Raw genomic sequence first — 20,684 nt, 5'->3', positions numbered from 1 at the left:
CACTAATCTATCACAAGCAGTACCTTGTTTTACTGATGCTTCGCAATACTGCATTTTTACATACTAAAGGTTTGTGGCAACCCTGAGTTGACCCATTCTTCCAACAGCATTTGTTCACTTCATGTCTCTGACATATTTTGGTAATTCTTGAAATATTTCAAACTTTTTCATTATTAATATATTTGTTATAGTGATCTATGATCAGTGATCTCTTATGTTACTATTATAATTGTTTCGGGACATACTCATATAAGGTGGCAAACTTCATAAATATTGTGTCTGGACTGCTCCACCAACCAGCCATTCCCCCCGTCTCTCTCCTTCTCTGGCCTCCCCATTCCCTGAGACACAACAATATTGAAATTAGACTAGTTAATAACCCTACAATGACCTCTGAGTGTTCAAGTGAAAGGAAGAGTTACACATCTCTCACTTTCAATTAAAAGCTAGAAATGATTAAGCTTTGAAAGCATGTCAAAAGTCAAGAAAGGTCAAAAGTTAGGCCTCTGGAACCACTTTGCAAAGTAATTTTTAATTAAGGTATGTAAATAGTTCTTTTTTAGACATAATGTTATTTATTGCACACTTTAATAGACTAAAGTACTGTGTAAACATTAACTTTTATATGCACTGGGAAACCAAAAATTTCATGCGACTTGCTTTCTTGTGATATTTGTTTTCTTGTGGTGGTCTGTAACCAAAGCTGCAATTATCTCTATGGTATGTGTGCACCTTGTCTATCATTTTTTTCCTTTAATCAGCATATTCAACTTTCATTCTTGGAATTCTGCAATCTAAGTTTCACTGTCTTAAGAAAAAAAAAATCATGGAACTTTTTGTTAGCTAATGTTAATCATATCATTACATTTAAGATACTTGCATTAAGAATATCCATATTAGCAACCTGATATGCTGGAGAACCTAATACTTTCTGAGGAAGTCCTTTAATTGTAATTTCCATGAGGACCTAAGAAAGATAAAAAGTTTTACTGTACATTAGCCATAGAAGTTATACCTTATTTAGTAAAAATCTAATAGTTAACTATATTTGGAAATTTTATTGTTAAGAAACATTCACTCATTAATATACATACATTCTCATTAATTTTAAAAGTTCAAACACAGAAATACAAGAAATGAAATGACAAAGTCCTTTCTTATCTCCAGGGAAAATCAATGCTATCAGTTTGGAGTTAATTTTTTTAGACCTAAATTTCCATATACGTAAGTACACAGAGAAACATACCTTCCTAGTCTGGCCATCATATATACATTTTTATATCATTAATGATATACTGTGAGATACTCTGGAACCGACCTCCTTCATTTGTGTAATGGAGTTTTCACATCAGTCTATGTAGACACATTCTTATTTGATACACAGATATGCACAGTTTATTCAAATACGTTTAAAATTAATGGGCCTTGAGGCTATTTCTACTTTTTATACTACCGAAAAAAAATTTGCAGTGAATTATGTACTCACTAGTAGCAGAAGCAAGTATTTCAAAGGATTGCTAACTAGAAGCTGAGTCTAAGATACATCTCTCAAACATGACAGAGCCTACTAAACTGTCTTCAAATATTACCCATACTAGTATTAACCTGAGCTCTGTAACTTAAGTGACATAACTACATGACAAAAATAATTATGTTTAGTGAAAATGTGCTTTCACATATTCTCATTTGAAGCAGACTCTAATAACAATAATTAGCATTTGTTGACTCATTTATTTTGTTCCAGCCCCACACTGCTCTGCATTTATCAACTCATTTAATTATGAACTACCACATCTCCTCCTTCCAGAGAGGCGAGAGAGTAGATGAAGTGCTCAAGTTAACTCAGTTAATAGCTGGGCTGAGGCTCAGTCTGTACCAGAGCCCCTGCTATTAACCACTATGTTCTACTGCCAAAGTAGACATCCTTGTCACTGCATATAAAGGAAACAGACTCAATCTATGTCAGGGTATACTTTTTTCCATCTGTAGCTTATTTGGGGAGACTCACTATTACAAAAAGTATATACAATTTGGTTTTTCCTTCTCTACCATATAGGATAAAACAGGTGCTTAATACCAAAGTTCTTATATTGGTTAAAGAGAGCAGATTTTTAAAAAGCTCTGTAAGATTATCACTAGATATTTTTTAAAATGTACAAACTAACAATTGGTGGAGCTCAGCAATTCTGACATAAAATTAGTGCTCATCTGAGTTTCTTCGATTAAAGTTTTCATGACCTTTATCCCATTTTCTCAGTATGGCTTATTCTTTTTCTTATCACACTGGAAGATTATTGTAGTTGCCATTATATTCATCTGCTAAGAAGTGTCAAATGACTCTAGCGTCATTTGAATATAACTTATTACAAGGCTAAACTGATGATAAATACTTGATATAAAATATCTTTCCAAATCCCAATCTGTACAAGTAGCTTCAACATAAAATTCAATTTTAGAATATGGTTTTAAAATTCCAGCATATACGTATTACACTTACCAGTGTTTTTGACACAGGAAATACTTCTGATTTCACCACGCTTTCCAAAGATTTCAGTAAGAGGGTCAAAACTTCAGAACCTGGTCTCTCTTTTTTGTTACCTATCAAAAAGAGAAAGGAGTGGTATAGTTCTAAACATGTTAGGTATTTTTAGGTGTAAAAATTAACAGAGAGCTATTAAAAAGTAGTTTTTTACTAAATCTTCAAAGTGTTTTGTTTAAAAGACTGGAAGATATGACATTTCAAAAAGTGATTTTAAAATACACTTTATATATGAAAGCCAAACAATTCATCGAGTGCTATAAAAAACTTCATTTGATCATTATAGTGCTTACCTGATTCAATAACTGACTTCACCAAGCTAATCAGCTCCTTCCAAATAGCAATGATAACTGCATCTGTCAGGCAAAACTTAAGTACTTTAGAATAAAGTAGATATGGCTAAAAATGCCCCTCTTTCATCCTCATACTATAAACTGAACAATACTTAATAATTTAAAATACAATTCTCTTCGTTATAGTCTACCTTGTAATCAATTTAATACAGTATCACCTCATTTTGTTTAAAGAAATGTTTTTTCCAAAAAGAATGCAACATACTAAAGTAATTCTTTTTTTTCTCCATCTTCTGTATTTTCTATAATGAACATCTTTCTCTTTTGAGACAAAGAAAAACAATTAAAAATTCAGAAGGATACCTGAAAACCACTAGAAAAAAATTTCCCAGCCAGTTGAACAGCAACCTATTAATTTTTGGTATCTGGCTCATTACTTAATAAGCTCCAGAACACAGGAGTTTAGGTGTAGATGCTGGAGCCAGAGAAGCCAGGTCTGAATCATATCTCCATCACTTACTGTGTAAGTCTGCACAAGTTATTTACTTCTCTGTACAATTCCTCATCTGCAAAATGGGCTAACACAGAAGGTTACTATGAAGATTAAATGGATTATATGTAAAGCTCTTGTGCACAATCTGGACAACACGTGGCATTACATATTTACTGTTTTGTTTTCTTTTTAAACACAGGTTTAAACGATAAAAAAATCTTCTCCTAAGTATTTACCAGAGGCATCTTTTCCAACTGCAACAAAGCTATCGTGAACAGCAGTGATAAGTGTATTTGCATGTTTGAAAAAAAAAGAAGAGCTGCTGATTAACGGATGTTCAAGTGGCTCTAAAAGAGAGAGAAAGAGACAATTATGCAAAATGAAAGCTTTATGAAATAAATTTCTAACATGTTAGGTGGCCTGATATGCTTTCTAATAAAAAGACACTTATTTTATACATAGCTATAAAATATTTTGGCTGTGGAGAAAGTATTTCTCCTCATCCCAATGTACAGTGTTGTGAACTATTTTTAAATATTTTTAATTTTTATACAATTTTTAATGGTTACTTTCCATTTAGTTATTACAAAATATTGGCTATACTCCGAGTTGTACAGTACATCCTACATCCTTGAGCCTATCTTACTAAATCCAAGTTTGCACCTCCCAATCCCTCACTCCTATACTGCCCTCCCCTCTCCACTGGTAACCACTAGTTTTAATAATTAAAATTTTTAAAACAATTAAATACCTAAGCTCAGTATTAGTTTGTTTTGCTTGGCAAAACTCAAGACTTCCGGACCCAATAAAAAATGAAGCAACATTTCAAGCCCCAAAAGTTGAATAGAGGGGATTGTGGCCATTCCACCAAAATTTGAACTCAAGTTCATCCGGGGAGTTACAGGAGCTCCATATGGAGAAGCACCTTTAAAAAAACATAACAGGTAAGTTACATAAGCTTAAATCAGTTACCCAAATGAATATATTTCACTTCATTTCAATGAAATGTACCTTTAAGAGTAAGTAATTTGTTTTTCAAATGAAAGTTGAAGAGTTTTTGTTTAAAGCCACAGCGGAGTGCCTAATTAAATACTAATCTTACTAGGTTAAGAACAAGATTAGTGTCACACACCATTTAAATGAAGGTAATTCTTGGGGATTAACCAACCTGAAACTTCTCTAAAAGAATACAGTCTATAAAAAAAAAGAAAAAAATCTTGGAGCAGACCCTAAATTCACACACACACACACATACACACACAAACACAAAAAACCCATACCTTAAAATATTAACATGCATGCATTCCTCAAACTTAGAATCTAATGCTGAAACAAACATAAAAGTCTGTAATCCACACTTCACACAACGTAGGGGAAAAAAACTGATCTTTTCTAACTATAATAATGAAACTACAGCAGTAAGCAGTAACACATACAGAAAACAATCAAGAATATATAATGAATTTTGTGATAAGGGAGCCAAAATTATGAAGTGCTTCATTTATGTGAATAGCACAGAGCAAAGACCTCATTCAGAGTGTCTATTTTTAAAAAAGAAAAGGAAAAAAAAATGAAGTTGGTCTACCTCTTACCTTTGTGTATAGGACTCATAGGATTTAAACCTGGAGAAGTAGCTACACGAGGTGAATTGCCTTGAGGCAAAGGACTGGAATCGATGCTTATGGTGCTTTGAATCAGAGGTACACAAACCTATTGGGGTTAAAAAAGGGGCAGTTATATCTGTAAACTGCATAATTCTCTTTTAACTCTATTTTTTTAAAGTACTGCATAATAGAGCTTAAGAAGCAGTCTGAACTCTTTTGATATGCTGAATTTTATTGGCTTTTTCAACGCACAAGCTCAAAACTGAAATTTGGAAAAGCGAAAATTTTTATTATAACTATATTTGCCCTAAATATTTACTATCTATAAATTTCAATTCTAAATTCCAGATGGAAAGCTATAGACACTAACAGCTTTTGCAAATAACATCTATGTGAGTTTTAATGCTATTGGTAGACAAACCATTTTAAGCTTTTTAAAAAACATCCTAAGAAAATATGAACTAAGACACTTTCAAGTTCATTTCTAAGATAATTCCAGTATCTGTCGAATCTAGCCTATGAGTAGATTATGCTAAGGAATGTATGGGACAATTGGATAAGATTAAGGACCTTATGATGGTAAAATCTGGAAAAATTATGACCCCAATTACATATTACTATCAAAGTCAAATTTTAATTAGTTCATGCTCTATTAAGTTTAAAAGCCTTAATACATTAAACAGTTAAAAATTTAAAAAGAACTTGCTAAAAAATTTCAAGTATATTTATTATAAATTCCCCTTTTGCAAGAATACATTCACTGTTATGCAGTTATTTATATAGACTAGAAGACAAGGACTACATATCCAAAAGTAAAATGTACTCCAAGACCCAAGATAAGCAATAAAGGAATGAAAAAGACAAAAGGAGTTATCAGAGCTACCTTTTTTTTACTTAACTGTAAAATAATTCAGAAATCAAGGATGGGATTAACTGCAAAAATGAAAATAAGATTAAGCTTTATGTCTAAATGCCAGCAAGGGTATCAAAATCTAAAGGAAACTGTAAACTCATTTGTAACAATAATGAAAAGCTACAATGGAATTAAATGATCAGTTATCATTATGTAGTCATACATACAAGCCAAAGAGATACAAAAAATTAGAACTAATCCAACTTTGCATCTACTTTCTATTTCAGTAATATTTACTCTATTCTCAATTATATTCTAAGTCCTATGAAATTCCTTTTTAAAAATCTTTCATGACTCCAGAGTAAGAAAAGACATTTGAGTGTTTGTTATCAAAAAGCTTTCAGAGGCTCCATTTCAGACAACCGAAGAATATCCTTTGGAGGAAATGAACTCAAATTCAGTGTCAGCAGGAAAAAAATCTTTTATGTAATGCGGTCTGCTAAGACATAGCAAAAACAGCACTGAAAGATTAGATTGGTAAGAACTTAACATACTAGTTTAAGAAACACATTAAGTATTATAGTCAACAACTGTAATGTTACCTGTTCAAAATTAGCAGGAAGATGAGGTCCTAGTCTCATCAATAAATACCACCAGACTTCTAGTTTTGTCAGTGCTAGAGTTTCTGTTCTCACATGGATGGAACTCAAAGGCTGCATTAATAACTTCAGTCTTTTTGCACTACATAGTATTTCTTAAAAGAAAAGAAGTACCCAGGTAAAAACATTTAAGAACTAAAGATCAAGTCTTTCAAGAATGAGTATGCAATAGTCTTTTACCATAGTAAGAGAAAAGATGTTTAAAAAAAACTTATTTTAATCACCAGCTGTTCCTGTTCCATCCCAAATTCCCACCTTGATAAACTCTAGTACAGCTAGGCCACAATACTTAATAAGGCTGACTTTGAAAAATAATTAGTACTTATTAGATACCATGTGACAGGGGAGATTTTCCCAGCATTCAGCAACATCTACAATCTTTTTGGTTGTTATAACTGACAGTGTTATGAAGACTGCTACTGGTATCTAGTGGGCTGCATCCAAGTATGCTGCAAAACTTCCTCTAACACACAGGGCAGTTCTCGGAAACAAACTGTCAAGCCAAATATGCCAAAATGTTGAGAAACTCTTTCCATGCTGCTTCGTATTCTTATTATCTGCATCTTACAGATTAAAAAAGAGGCATATTTTTACCTCAAAAAAGGCTGTCATTTAAAAAAATTTACTACTAATTCCTTTCATCAACCATTTTAACTGTTAGTACCATTAATTAGATTTTGGAAATGTAAATAGATTCATTTATAATTAGGTATACTCTACATTAATAATATTCAGACTGCTAAAATTCTGCATAAATACTAAAAACATTAAATACACTTCTTTAAGCCAAATATTTATACCAGAAGTGTTTACGATGTGACTGTGACTGAAGATACATAAAATAAGACAGTCTGCTCAAACAACTTATCAAAGACTTTTAAAGGATTATGAAACATCTGTCAAGCCATGTATTTGATGGAATAACATTCATCAATGTTTCTTACAACTATTCTGCCACTCACCTTTCAATTAACAGTCCTATAAAAAGAAAATAAAGTCAGATCACTGTGGAAAGAAATCCTCTAATACTTTTTGAACTCCTATTCTGCACGAGAGGATGACAATACCAAAAACTGCTGCGCAATAATCCATTCTCTTCTAGTTACAAGACCTGCTTTCACTCAGAACCATGATGGGTGTCCAATTTTTGACTGCTTTATCTAGTCTCCCATTTAGCCATTCTATCCAGTGAGATATAACTGGAACTGTACATGGAAGTTCTGAAACATTCTTTATAGATAGCTTAGTCAGCTGGGAAGAAGTTCATTTTTGCTCCATTTGCCTTCTCTCCTTCCTGAAGTCTGCAATTAAAGCATACTGAAGGTGATAACAGAAAATAGGCATCTAATTCCTTAATGACTTCCGGGATCCATAATTCCAGTCATAGACTCTCTAGCTCTGAAGTTACTTCAAATGATAGCATTTTATTTACCTTCTTTAAGTCATTCCTATTTTATGCTGTAACACTCAACTACACATAATCCAACAAAATTTAATACTAAACAATATCTAACACTGCCATTTCATAAGCAATAACCAAACAAGGTGACATTTCCAATTAAAATCTGGACCTGGCAATGCACTTGTATTAATATTTTCAATAATAGTAATTCTACTTAATGAAAATAATTACTTTATAAAACATATTTTAAAAGGGAAGAAAAAGAATTATTAATGGTCTTTAGCAAGGATCTTTTAGCAGAGTACGAAATCAACATTATTTACCAGATCTTGTTAAACAGTATCAGCATACCTAAGATTAACAACCCAGTTAAGCAGGTAGTCATACTGACCTACTCTCGGGTGAAATACTCTCTTTTATATATATATAAATGTATGTATGTATGTATATGTATGTATGTGTGTGTGTGTGTGTGTGTATATATATTTAAATATATATTTTATATATATATAAATCAAACACCTCCAATAGATAGTAACAAGATAAAGGGTACAGTAAATCAAGAGGAATCACTTCTAAATGTTAATGCGAACTCCCTATTAAGTACTGTTCTAAAGGTCCTGAAATAAAGAAGTTCATCAACCACTGATACTTTTACTCCACAGCAATCACAATTGTTTGCTATCATCTATTGGCTCTGTGACCTTTGATAAAGTACTCAACTAAGTGCTGGAGTGCACTAAGAAAGCCACAAGTGGTATTTGTCATTTTGTTCAGTTTTTGAAATAGCATAAAATAAATCTTGTATCTGTTTTTTTCAATAAGGCTTAACCTTTATTTTTAGCTACAAATTTAGTCCCCTAAAATAGTCCATGATAGGTTAATTTCAACAGAGTCCAAAAAAATCAGAAAAGCTGTGTTTTTAATCATAAGTAAAAGTCATATAAAAAATCAAAATTATAAAATTACTTACTTACCTGGATTTAAAGCAAAATTATCTATTAAACTCTTCCAAGCAATAAAAGCTATTTTTTTAATCATGGGTGTGCCACTACGAAATCCCAGTTCTTCCAACTGTAATAAAGAATTGATGAAACTCCCACTTCGATGCAAGGTCTAAAAAGGGAAAATCATTAAGAAGTTATTTACCTGAAACAATATATAGGCACTATTATTATTCATTTATCTAATTCATTCTGTGTTAGCTGTGTAAAATTTATGGAGTTTAAATTTTTAAAACTAATGAATTCTGTATGCATATTCAAAATTCAAGATCACAAAATATAAAGCTCCGAAGTAAACAAAACAGTGCATAATACACATTTCTAAAGCACTAGAGGACATTAGAAATGTTAGATACAATCCTAAATTTACCAACATATTAAAAAAAAATCCGTATGAAAAAATTTAAATATAAAAGAAAAAATAAGAAAACCTGAAACTAATAATCTTTCCAAATACATGGAAAGTCAGGAAAAACAGTTAAGTGAAAAATGGACAAATGACAAAGAATGCATACCAAGAAAAAAATACACAAAAAGATAGCACATTAACAGTCCTAAGTGGCTACAGTCCATACATAATCTGAACAAAATACAAAAATTAAAAAACAAACAAAAAAATGGTTTAAAAATTCAAAAAGAATCCACAAGAAAGCTAATAGAGCTAATAAAATAAATTTGCAGTGTTGCAAAATACAAGACCAACCTACAACAGCAGTGAACAATCTAACAAGGAAATCAGAAGAGCAATTCCACTTTCAATAGCATCTAAAAGATGGCATCTAAAAGAATTAAACACTTAGAAATAAATCTAATCCAGCAGTGAAAGACTTTTAAACTAAAAGCTACAAAGCACTGTTGAAAAAAATTTGCAAAGATCTAAATAAATGGAAAATCATCTTGTGTTTATGAATAGGGAGACTGAATGTCATTAAAATGTCTATACTACCCAAAGCAATCTACAGACTGAACACAATCTCTATCAAAATTCCAATGGCCTTTTTCACTGAAAAATAAAAGTTGTTCCTCAAATTCATTATGGAATTGCAAAGGGCCCCAGATAGCCAAAACAGTTTTGGAAAAAAAAAAGTTGGAAGACTCACTTCGCTGACTTCCAAACTTACTACAAAACTACCATAATTAAAGCTTATGGTAATGGTAAAAGGGCATAAACATAAACACCAAAAGAACAGGGATCCCAAAATAAAATTCTCACATATACTGTCAACTGATTTTCATCAAGAGTGACAAGACCATTCAACTCAGTCTTTTTAACAAAACAGTGCTTAGAAAATTGAGTATCCAAATGCAGAAGAATGAAGCTTTACCCTCATTATATGCCACATACAAAAACTCAAAATGGATCAAAGGTCAAAACTTATGAATTAGCAAATCCAGAGATACAGAAAGTAAAACAGAGGTTATCAGGGGCTACAGGGAAAGGGTCAAAGGGAGTCACTGTTTATTTAACATGTATAGTTTTTGTTGGGGGTGATAAGAAAAAGTTCTGAGTATAGACAGTGGTGATGTTTCACACAACTTGTAAATATTTTTAACGCCACTGAACTGTATACTTAGGATGGTTTTGACAAATATTATGTTTATTTACCACAATAAAGAACCCACCCCCCCACCCAAAAAAAAAAAACCTGGCTTAAAGAAAACGTACAGTTGATTCTCATTATTCTCCACAGTTACATTCTATAAAGTGCCTCAACAATGTATTAGTGAATACTGAGCCACAGCTACTAGGGAAAATGCAGGGTTAGGTTCTTGCAAGCCTCTGATCACACTGTCATCAACCAATTGACACATAACCATGTTCTTATGTTTTCCTGTTTAAAGACCTTATGTAATATATATTGTTGATTCACTAACACTGCACCCACAGCAGACAGCACTTTAACTCATGCCTAAACGAAGTTTACCTAACACAAGTATTTTCCCCCTAAGGGAAACAGTGCTTAGGAACCACAAACAGCACTTCAGCACTACACTTGGGGCCATTTAAAGCTGAAATCACCAAGGAAAAGCACAAAACATGAAAAATGTGGCACTAAATGCATCATGAAATAGACATTCGTTTAAAGGATATTAAGAGTTAAAGCAAAAAGGCAGAGCAAAACTCTGCTCAACCTCAGCCAAGAACATGTGTGCTGGAGGACTCGAACTTTTTGCCACTCTACATGTCTAACTGACTGCAACTGAATGCAGCACAAGTACTGATGTTGGGTTTATAAATAAATTTTAGTGAGCAACTCAACTCATGCACACTGTGTATGAATAATGAGAATCGACTGTACTATGGAAAGTTAAGAGATGGAAGGCTCTGGCAAGTGAAACGTATTTGTTAACTGTGGACTTACCTTCCCAAGAAGTTTGACAAACAAAGGCCATAATTTCAACACGTAAGTCTCATTTTTACTCATAAATAGCTTTTGGAGTTCCGAAAGTAATTTCTGAAAACAAAAGCAAAAATATTTACCAAAAAGACTCTTGGAAAGGAAAAAAAAATGCAGTATTAAATTGACTGTCTCAGCTAAGTAACTTTTCTCAGTATTTTATTAGGAAAATTGTCATGCATATAGCAAAGCTAGTAAGTTTCACAGTAAATAAAAATCCAAATACCACTATTTTACTATGCTTATCATATACCTGGCCATTCTTTCATCCATCAACAGAGTTTTTTTTCCTACTAATACACTTCCCCCTAAAAACTTCAGTATGCATATTATTAGAGTTCAAATGATGTTTTAATTTCTCACTCTACTGCCTTTAAAAATACATTAATAGTTTCATGGGTAACATATCAGAGAAAACTTTAGTTCAAATTTATTAAGAATTTTAGGGGGGTGGAGGGTGGGAAGGGATAGACTGGGATTTCAAAATTGTAGAATAGATGAACAATATTACACTGTATAGCACAGGGAAATATACACAAAATACGATAACTCAGAGAAAAAAATGTGACAATGAGTGTGTAAATGTTCATGAATGACTGAAAAATTGTGCTGAACACTGGAATTTGACACATTGTAAAATGATTATAAATCAATAGAAAATGTTTAAAAAAAAGAAAAAGAATTTTATACAGCGGACCCTTGAACGACATGGGTTTTAACTGTGTGGTCCACTTATACATGATATTTTTTCAGGTAAATACAATACTATGTGGTTCATGGCTGGCTGAATCCAAGGATGCAGAGGAACCATGAATTCATAGGACCGACTATAAATTATATGTGGATTATACTCGAGTTGCTCAAGGGCTGACTGTAAATACTCTTTAAAAATAAACTCATCAGAATAAAGAAAACCTGCAAAGACATTGATTGGATTTACTTTATTAGACTCCAAGCATTACCATGAGGCATCTTGAAAATAAAAAATAAAACCCCAAGTTTTAGAGAATCTGGAAGGCTCCCTACTGCCTGGATTATAGTAATCTCCTCTAACTAGTTTCCCTGCTCCTATGCAACCCTTCCTAGAGTCTATTCTCAAGCACAGGCAGGGTGAGCCCTTTAAAACCCAAGTCAGTACGTGTATCACTGGTAGACTCAAAACCTTCAAATACAGTTTTCAACATAATCCAGAATGTAAACTAAATGCCTTACAATGGTCCCCAAGTTCCTATGTGATTTGGCCCTCTGATTCTGTGACATCATCTCCTACTCCTCTCACCCTCATTCGCTCTATTATTCTGCCTAGTGTTCGCTGAATACAACCAAGTACACATCCATCAGAGCAAGGCCTTTTGCCCTCCTGCTTCCTACTGCCTGGAATGAGCTTACTCCATGTTATTCAAATAGCTAACTCCTGTATCACCATCAAATCACTGTTCAAATAACCTGTTCTTTTTTCCTTCCCTGACCACCTCACCAATCCTGTCCAATGGCACTCTCCATCCAGTCTCTGCTATTTTTCCATAATGCTCTTCATCAAATATACTATATTCTTTATTACCTCTCCCACTAGAAAGGAAGCTCCACAAGAAGATGCTTTTTTTTCACTGCTATATACACAGTGCCTAAAACAATGCTGAGCAATTAGGTGATCAACAAATGCTATAAAGGCTGAAAAACTCAAAACCTGGGGCAAGTAATAACTTTAGAAAACTGTACACACCAGATGCACTTACATGCATTAAATTTATATCTATTGGGTATACCTAGATAGCACTGAAGCAGTAAATGATCTCCCTTTTCCAAAAATGCAATTTCTTTCAATTATCATTCTTGGACGATGGGGTAAAATGCCTGGATTCTAACAACACTGAATAGACAGGTCCCTTCCTTACTGCAATGCAGGGGGAGTGTGACTACACTAACTTAAGCAATTGTTTGTTTTAATTCAAAGAGGAACCTCCTAGATTATACTGCAATTACACCAATATGTGCCCTAAACTTGGCGGAAAACCTTACAATGCAGAACCCCCCCAAAAATCCTTAAAATATTACTTACAGTAGTCATAAGCTGCTCTGTGATAGATGCTATTTCTTGTTGTTTCTGAAGCAACAATGGCATCCCCATCTCTAGAGCAGTCGCTCCTCGCAAATGTACCTTTTGGGCCGAATGAACCACTAAAGGTATAACCAGTTTTGCCCACCTAATTGACTCTTCTCCCATTTGAACTGGGGCTTGTTCAATTAGCCTATGAAAGAGAAATCATTGACTAAACTAGTTTGACCTCAACTTTTACGTTTAAACTACCAGGAAAATAAACAGCATATGCAAATATGTGTAGTATGGTCCATTTGTTTCAGAACACACACACAAAAATAGAACAAACTTTAATTGCTAATTTATAGATTTCTGTATTATTTTTATAAATTTTTCAAATAAGGAGAACACATCTTCTTGCCTTCAAATTAAAAATTTTTAAATACTAATTATTTTCACACAATTGATTTCGATATTCTTACAGAAGATAGCTGGAGAACCATGATACAATGTGAACATCAGAACACTAAATAGTTACAGCATATAACTCAACAACTACTGAAAACTTTTAAAGAATGAAAAACAAGGTAAGACAAAGCCTATCAACAGCATTTGTGCTGTGAGCATATTCATTATGAATAAAGCAGGGGTGGGTAGGAAGAAGGTAAGGGATTTTCCTATTCTCCCAATTTGCTGTTAGTCATTGTTAATGCTCTCATAAATACACCCTGCAGCCCACTTAGGAGTCTACTATTTTTTGAATTCTTGCAAAAGCTTTAACAGAGATAATTTTTAAAACCAGAACTGTGTTAGCAGCAGCAGCATAACAAAGAAACCTAGCAACTTAGACACGTCTACTTACTACTTCCTGTTACTTTTTGAGAATTTTAGTCTGGAAGACATTTCCTTCTTTTATTACGTCCAACTCAAATTTAAGTCCCAAAAGTCTATTCCTTAAATTCTAAATTTACTGAAAATATTCTTCCAATATGCATAGCATCCAAACTCATACCTGATGATGACATTTAATGCTTCATAATCAACAACAGCAGAATGCGTCTCTCCTCTATTAAATACTATTTCTAATGAATCAATTATATTGGATACCTGAAAGAGAACCAAATAAAAACAAATCAAATATGCCTGAGTTTTTTTAACTAGCATATGGTTGAGAAGACATATGCAAAAACTATACTCACTACTCTGCCAACAACTTCTGCGGGAAACGTCTGCTTGGATATCACCCAAAGTGCCCTAGTACGTACATTTTTATCTGAACTCTTAACAGTATCATTCAGTATTGAAAGCAGTTCTTGAATATCTGTCTCTGAAAAATAAGCAGTTTTAATTATGTGGAATCATTTACATCCTTTAGAAGCTCAGTTAAAAGCAGCAGAGAAAAATCCTATTCTCTTCATTGTCAAAAAATTAAATGCATATCCAGAAAGGACCAGAGAGCTAATGTTGATATCAAACTTACTCCCAAAACACAAAATTAAGGTCAGAGGAAAACAATACTCAAAGAAAAGATATAGATTCAAGAGTAGATATTTTTTTGCAACTAAAATAATTCTACACGGTCTCATCATTAGGTTTGAACATACAAGTCAATTTTTGGCAAAATGTTATAAAGCCTGCATCTTTGCGCCAAAATGAACAACTACTTTAGACTGTTAACATTTCTACATATAAAAAAGTATATACTTTTCCCTCAGAAAAAAAGATGGTAACAACCTTCTGATAGTTATTCCCTAGTCCTGATTGCTCTTCTCTAAAGATTGCCTCCCAGGTTTCCTTTACCATGGCAAGCTTCTTACAGAGCAACAATTAAGATTATAGTCCTCCCCCAATACCCATGGGGGACTGGTTCCAGGACTCCCCCAGGGATATCAAAATCTGATAGATGCTCAAGTACCTTATGCAAAATGAAGTACAGTCAGTCCTCAATATCTTCAGGTTCTGCATCCAAGGATACAGAGTGCTAAGGATGCTTAAAAACTCAAAGCATCAGATCCTGTGCTTTCATTACCACTTTTAGCTCCAAATTATCTCATTTACTACTGTGTAGAACAACTTTTCAAATTACCATATTCTCTACTGCATGCTTGTGTAAAATAAATGACCATCTAACTTCTAAAATTAATTTCATCCAATTATTAACTTCCAAAGCAGATGTGTTTTTATAAAGGAGAAGACTGTCGTAGCAATTATTTTTAAATAGGCTCATTTCCTTTTAGAGCTACCTTTATGGTATCAAAGTTTAATATCAAACACCTCAAAAGCAAATCCTATATAAGTTATGAAACTAAAGAGAGGTAATAGTACTTTCAACAGTATTAAATTATAAACTCTACAAATATTGTCATAATAAATTTAACTACCTGATAATCCTGAGGAAATTTTGGGATTATATAAGCAAAACCCCAAAGCCTGTAGAGCAGCACTGCTAAGCTCTGAGTTTTGACTGACAATGTGAGCCTATGAAAACAAAATCACACGTGTTACAAACAAGTACAGTTGTAAATCAATTTTTGGCAAGCAAAAGGTGACCAAGAAACAAAATTACATTTTAATCTCAACAATCAACACATCTTTGAGAGCAGATAAAAAAGGAGTAAGAGCAGGTCACGTACATAGCTTGACAAAGAAAAGAGGGAAACTAGACAGAACTCAGCTAAATAAAGAATATTTTTCTTAAAAGAAGAACACATGCACACATCTGAAAGCAAAAAAATTAAAAAGCAGCAGCAGCTAACAAATGGAAGATGCTGAAAATACTAGACAGGAAATGAAGAGTAGGAGCAAAGTCCTTCCACAAGAAGTAAATAAAATACTCAAAGGCAAAAGCTGACATCTTAGCTTTAGAGCGGAGTGACACCTCAAAGACAAGAGGGAAGGGATTAGAATGCAACATTTACTGAATAGCTAAAGTATTAGGAGCTTTAAACATCTCAATCTTTGAAAAAAAACAACATAAAAACCCTACTTCACAGCAGGAGAACTGAATCCATGACCATTTGGAATTCAAACCCTATTCCACGTTACGTATGTTAAAAGCTATAAAATTCCAAACCAATCATAGGGAATCTTGCCATATTCCCAATCCTACATTTACTTGTAACCCTGTGTCTTTCTTGGTACCATTTCCTATTCCAAAGTGATTTATCTGCAAATCTCCCCACTTCTCTGAATCAGATATCCAAGGAATCCTCAACTATGTTACTCTTGAGCAGGAAGAATGGTAAATGTTAGTAATCAAATATAAGAAGACACTTTCCTAGAACATCTCCTATAATTAATCAAACCAAACATCCATAATACCAAACCCTGGGTTATAAGTGGTATTAAAGCAATCATTTCAAACAACCACAAATAGTTTTAAACACTTAAGACTGTGAGAGCTACTATTGTATCTCCTAGACAGTAGTTAGCATGTGTGCAATCAACTTTTATTAAATATATACTGCTTGAAAATGTTCCACAACAGCGAAGTGTCTTATGCTTGAGAATGTTTCAAGTTATTAGACACAATACTGAATTCTAAACAGTAACACAGAAACATGTTAGATTTCATCTAGTATGGTTCCTATTCTGAAACAATTATCCTTTCAGTACTCAATAATTTACATAGAAAATTACTGTTGATAGAAATCATTAACCACCCATTTGCTTCTAAATAATTATTTATCAGGGATTTAGTTACAAAGCACATCAAAATCCATGCAGTTGAGTTCCTGATCCTACATGCTCTCAAATACCAAATATATAATGCACGTCTTCATCACATCAACTATACTGCTGGAATGTGGAACATAACAATGAAGAAAATGGGATAATAAATATCATTAATTGTGTTTATATTGTTAATAAGTCGAACTACTACACAATAGTTCTTGCTTACATGAACAAAAGCATTGATGACTATAACAGGAATATTTAAGGGTAGTCAGTACCCCTAATGCCTCAACATTTAGCCAGAAATCATGCTAAATTGTACAATAAACATCCTGATAGAATACTTCCATTTAAAAGCACAAAAAGAAGGTCATTAAAATAAGAACTCAAAGGGACTTTGTAGATTTAGTTCAACTTCTTCATTCTAAAAACAAGGAAATTAAAAGTTAGGTATTAAGTAAAGTCACAAAGTCAGAGTACTCAAACAAGGACAAGAATATTGGTCCCACAACTTCCCTATAAACAAAGCAAAAAAGTTAACCATTATAACGGTTTTTTAACAAAGCAACAGTGGTAAAAACTGAGGGTGAGTGAAGATAAAAAAATGAATATTACACACACAGTAGACCAATGACATAATTAAAGAATCTTTTTAAAAAAAAATTCTTACAAAAGGAGAAAAAAATAGATTAAATAATCTGTGATCACTGCTTTTATATTAAGAGTGCAAGTTTTGGTATTCAAAAGTCCATGGCACCTTTAGGCAAGTTTAACCAATTTCTTCTGCAAAGTGGTATTAAAGAGTAACCTCATCAGGACACCAGAGGATTAAGTGAGAGAAAACATGTAAAATAATTAAATAACCCTAATACGTTGTAAATCCTCAAATAGTAGTATAATAATCCTACTGCTAGTTTAGATTCAGTTTTTTGTTAGCTGGCAAAACTTTTCTCCCCTCATAAAATAAGAACCTATTTAATAAGCAACAGAGATACGTACCTTTAAAGCTTTGAATAGCCGAGAAAGTTTTTTCTCAATTTCTGCAATGATTTCTTTTCCATCTTCTCCAGTCATACGACTTAAAAGCAGAAAGAACGCAGGTTTATGCAAATGACACACACACACACACAAAAGAACTACCACAAAAGAAATACCTGTATAATTTTTTTAAAGGTTATGTTAGAACTCTGACAAATTAATTGACCCAGTGCTTAAGATACTTTAAACATAGTGCAACATATATCTGAAATAAACGCAAAGAAACCGTCAGAATAACTTGTGCCTCCACAGCGTGCACACGTTTTGACAGCTTCACTACGCGAAAAGGGAACAGGGAAGTCTATTACTAGTTCCAAACTTACTAAATCTGTATCGTTTTGTACCAGTTGTTATCCTTTCCTAGCCATTTCCAATTAACTACAGATAACTCAGAAAAACATGGTTTGCAGGGGGGAAAAATAGGACGAAGCATTTGCGATTAAAATAAAACTCAGGTTATTTGCTCTCTATTGAAAAACCAATTCTGGGTAGCCCCACTGTCTCAATACACAGGTGGCGTGCACTGAAAAACCAATAATCCAGCATGCTCACTTCCAACCAAACTTTTCTTAATCCTTCGCTTACAAGACACACGTGCGGGCTTCCTCATTCCAAACATACACCTAAGGCAGCAGAGCCCGCACGCCGGAAAGTCACCTAGCACGCATTCCCCCCACCCCCGACCTCGCCCGCGACGCCGGCGTCCCCACAGCTGCTAGGCTTCTAGAATACACATACTCACTCTCCGTGCCCCACCCGGACTTATCTTCTCCCCCAAACCCACCAGGGCGCCCCACCCCCACTCCCAGCAGGCCTCACCTGGTCAGAGTCAGGTAAGCGTCGGTCTGCTCTCCCTGAGAGGCGAAAGGGTCTTCCAAAGTCTCTAACAGCGGGGCGAGGGGGTTTGGACCCGGGGCCGTCATGTCGGCCACCCTGAGGCCCGGACTGGAAGAATAGAAAATCCAATGACCGATAGAAACAGCGCCGCGGCGGCCCGGCATGAGTCCGAGCCCCAGACCCACGCGCCCGCACCCGGCCTCACAACCCCACCGCGTCCACAACCCGGGCCCGCGACGTACAAACTCGTGACGCTAATCTCCCCCTGCTCCCCCCCACACGCACCCAGGCCCACGCCGCGCTCCAGCGCAGGCCCACTCCCGCCACCACTTTCCCGGGCAGCTTTCAACAGGGGGAGGAGACCGGCGGGGGGCGGGAGAAGCCCGGGGAGCGAGGCATCTGGCCGCGAGGGGGCGGAGGTTGCTCCAGGCTGAGGGATCCCCGCCGCCCAGCACTGCGACCCCGATATTCACCCCCACGTACGAAGACCAGGCCTGCGTCCTCTCCACCGCTGCCCCGCAGCAACCGGACGCTGCAAGAGCTCGGCTTTCCCGGCTCAGGCTGTTTACTCACGCGTGCGGCCCGCTCCCTCCCAGGCCAAGATGGCGGCGGGGGCGGGGTCTGGAGCGCGCGGGAGTAAGGCAGGCCTGGCTGGAGAGGCTCGAGCCAATCCAACAGGCAGTGGGGCGCGCCGAAGTCATCGATCCCTCCCCCGCCTGATGTCCCGCCTTGCCCCTCAGGTCACCTTGCAGGTGGAGGTGTTTTGGCCTAAAATTAACCGGCGAGGGACTTAAAATTCAAAATGTGAGTGAATAGCCCAAGTTCCCCAGGCTAAATTTAGTGGGTCTCCAGACTGTCTTCAAACTCGAAGTCCAGTAGTTAATGAAGTTTTAGCAACAAATCAATTAGCAAAGGGATAACCGTACTGTGATGTTTAAGACTGTCTAGTTTGGTCTGCATTCCTAGTCCCCTGTGACCTTAGCAAGTTAATCACCCTTTTTTATGCCTCAACTTCCTTCTATGTAAAATAGAAATGGTAATAGTACAAACTTAAGGTGAAAGCTTAATGAGAAAATGTGGGAGAGACCAGCGGCTCTCAAACTTTAAGTGTACATAACAATGGCCTGCGGATATTCATGATTTAACTGCAGGCTTATGGGCCCCGCCCTTAGACTTTGAGATTCGGTAGATTTAATCAGGATCTGCTGTCCTCTATTAGGCCTCCGGTGTTGAAGGGCGGGGCTTGGTCAAGAGTTCACACTTGGAGAAACTACAGTAAACCCTTACTGAAAGTCATTTCTTACCATTAGAACATTGCTCCCCTTTTCATGGGCCTGTGAGCACTTTCCACAGGACACAGAAGTGTATCAATTTAAAACCAGGCATCTAAGGCCAAACAGCAACTGGTCCTTCCTCTTTGGCCTCACGGGTTCCCACACCTGGCTTGAGCCTCTGTTTACCCACACGCAGTACTACTGTCAGCTCCAGAGTTTGGGTCTGTAGTTTGCTCTTCTTTGTGTTACTGCACCTAGCAAAGTGTCTGCCAAACCAAGCACAACACAGAACGTGTTTCTTAAACAAAATGATGAAGCAAGAAAGGGAAGGAGACGTATAAGTTCTTGTGAGCCAAGCTATGGAAATTTTAAAGACTTAAGAAATGGTGAAGAGCTGTGTCTGGATGAAGTGTAGAGACATTTGGGAAGTAATGTCAGGGAAAGGTTTTCAGTGCAGCCTGGTAACAAGTCTTTAACCTTCAGAAGGGAATTTGCTCCTCATTTCTTGGGCTTTGGCAAGAGAACACCTTTATGAAGATAAAGAAGTTATTAGACAATGAATGAAATATATGGACA

General features: G+C 35.4%; 1 protein-coding gene and 1 pseudogene across 11 annotated transcripts in view; both read right to left on the bottom strand.

Annotated features, from left to right (window-relative positions):
• Positions 1–19,516, bottom strand: part of RIF1 (replication timing regulatory factor 1) — a 51,657-nt gene extending 32,141 nt beyond the window's left edge. For 4 of the 11 annotated variants that reach the window (XR_004319849.1, XR_004319851.1, XR_004319850.1 and 1 more), the window contains exons 1-16: positions 19,308–19,476; positions 18,817–18,942; positions 17,959–18,037; positions 15,666–15,762; positions 14,484–14,611; positions 14,297–14,391; positions 13,306–13,495; positions 11,211–11,303; positions 8,821–8,959; positions 6,385–6,536; positions 4,918–5,035; positions 4,077–4,250; positions 3,562–3,672; positions 2,833–2,895; positions 2,498–2,598; positions 881–967 (exon numbers count right to left, since the gene is read on the bottom strand). Coding sequence is in view for 7 of the 11 variants with exons in the window: in XM_032479426.1 (XP_032335317.1) it covers positions 881–967; positions 2,498–2,598; positions 2,833–2,895; positions 3,562–3,672; positions 4,077–4,250; positions 4,918–5,035; positions 6,385–6,536; positions 8,821–8,959; positions 11,211–11,303; positions 13,306–13,495; positions 14,297–14,391; positions 14,484–14,611; positions 15,666–15,762; positions 17,959–18,037; positions 18,817–18,920 (1,731 nt within the window). In the remaining 4 variants the exon portion in view is untranslated. Of the gene's footprint in view, positions 1–880; positions 968–2,497; positions 2,599–2,832; positions 2,896–3,561; positions 3,673–4,076; positions 4,251–4,917; positions 5,036–6,384; positions 6,537–8,820; positions 8,960–11,210; positions 11,304–13,305; positions 13,496–14,296; positions 14,392–14,483; positions 14,612–15,665; positions 15,763–17,958; positions 18,038–18,816; positions 18,943–19,119; positions 19,203–19,307 lie in introns of those variants that run through there. The other 7 variants (XR_004319852.1, XM_032479432.1, XM_032479431.1 and 4 more) reach the window with 7 other exon arrangements.
• The window catches only part of LOC116663621, a 544,445-nt pseudogene that overhangs the window by 486,424 nt on the left and 37,337 nt on the right, over positions 1–20,684 (bottom strand).

This window comes from Camelus ferus, chromosome 5 (genome assembly GCF_009834535.1).
Source record: "Camelus ferus isolate YT-003-E chromosome 5, BCGSAC_Cfer_1.0, whole genome shotgun sequence".
Taxonomy (NCBI): Eukaryota; Metazoa; Chordata; class Mammalia; order Artiodactyla; family Camelidae; genus Camelus; species Camelus ferus.
Note: the sequence above shows the minus strand (reverse complement) of the source record. Positions and strands in the feature narration are given on the sequence as shown.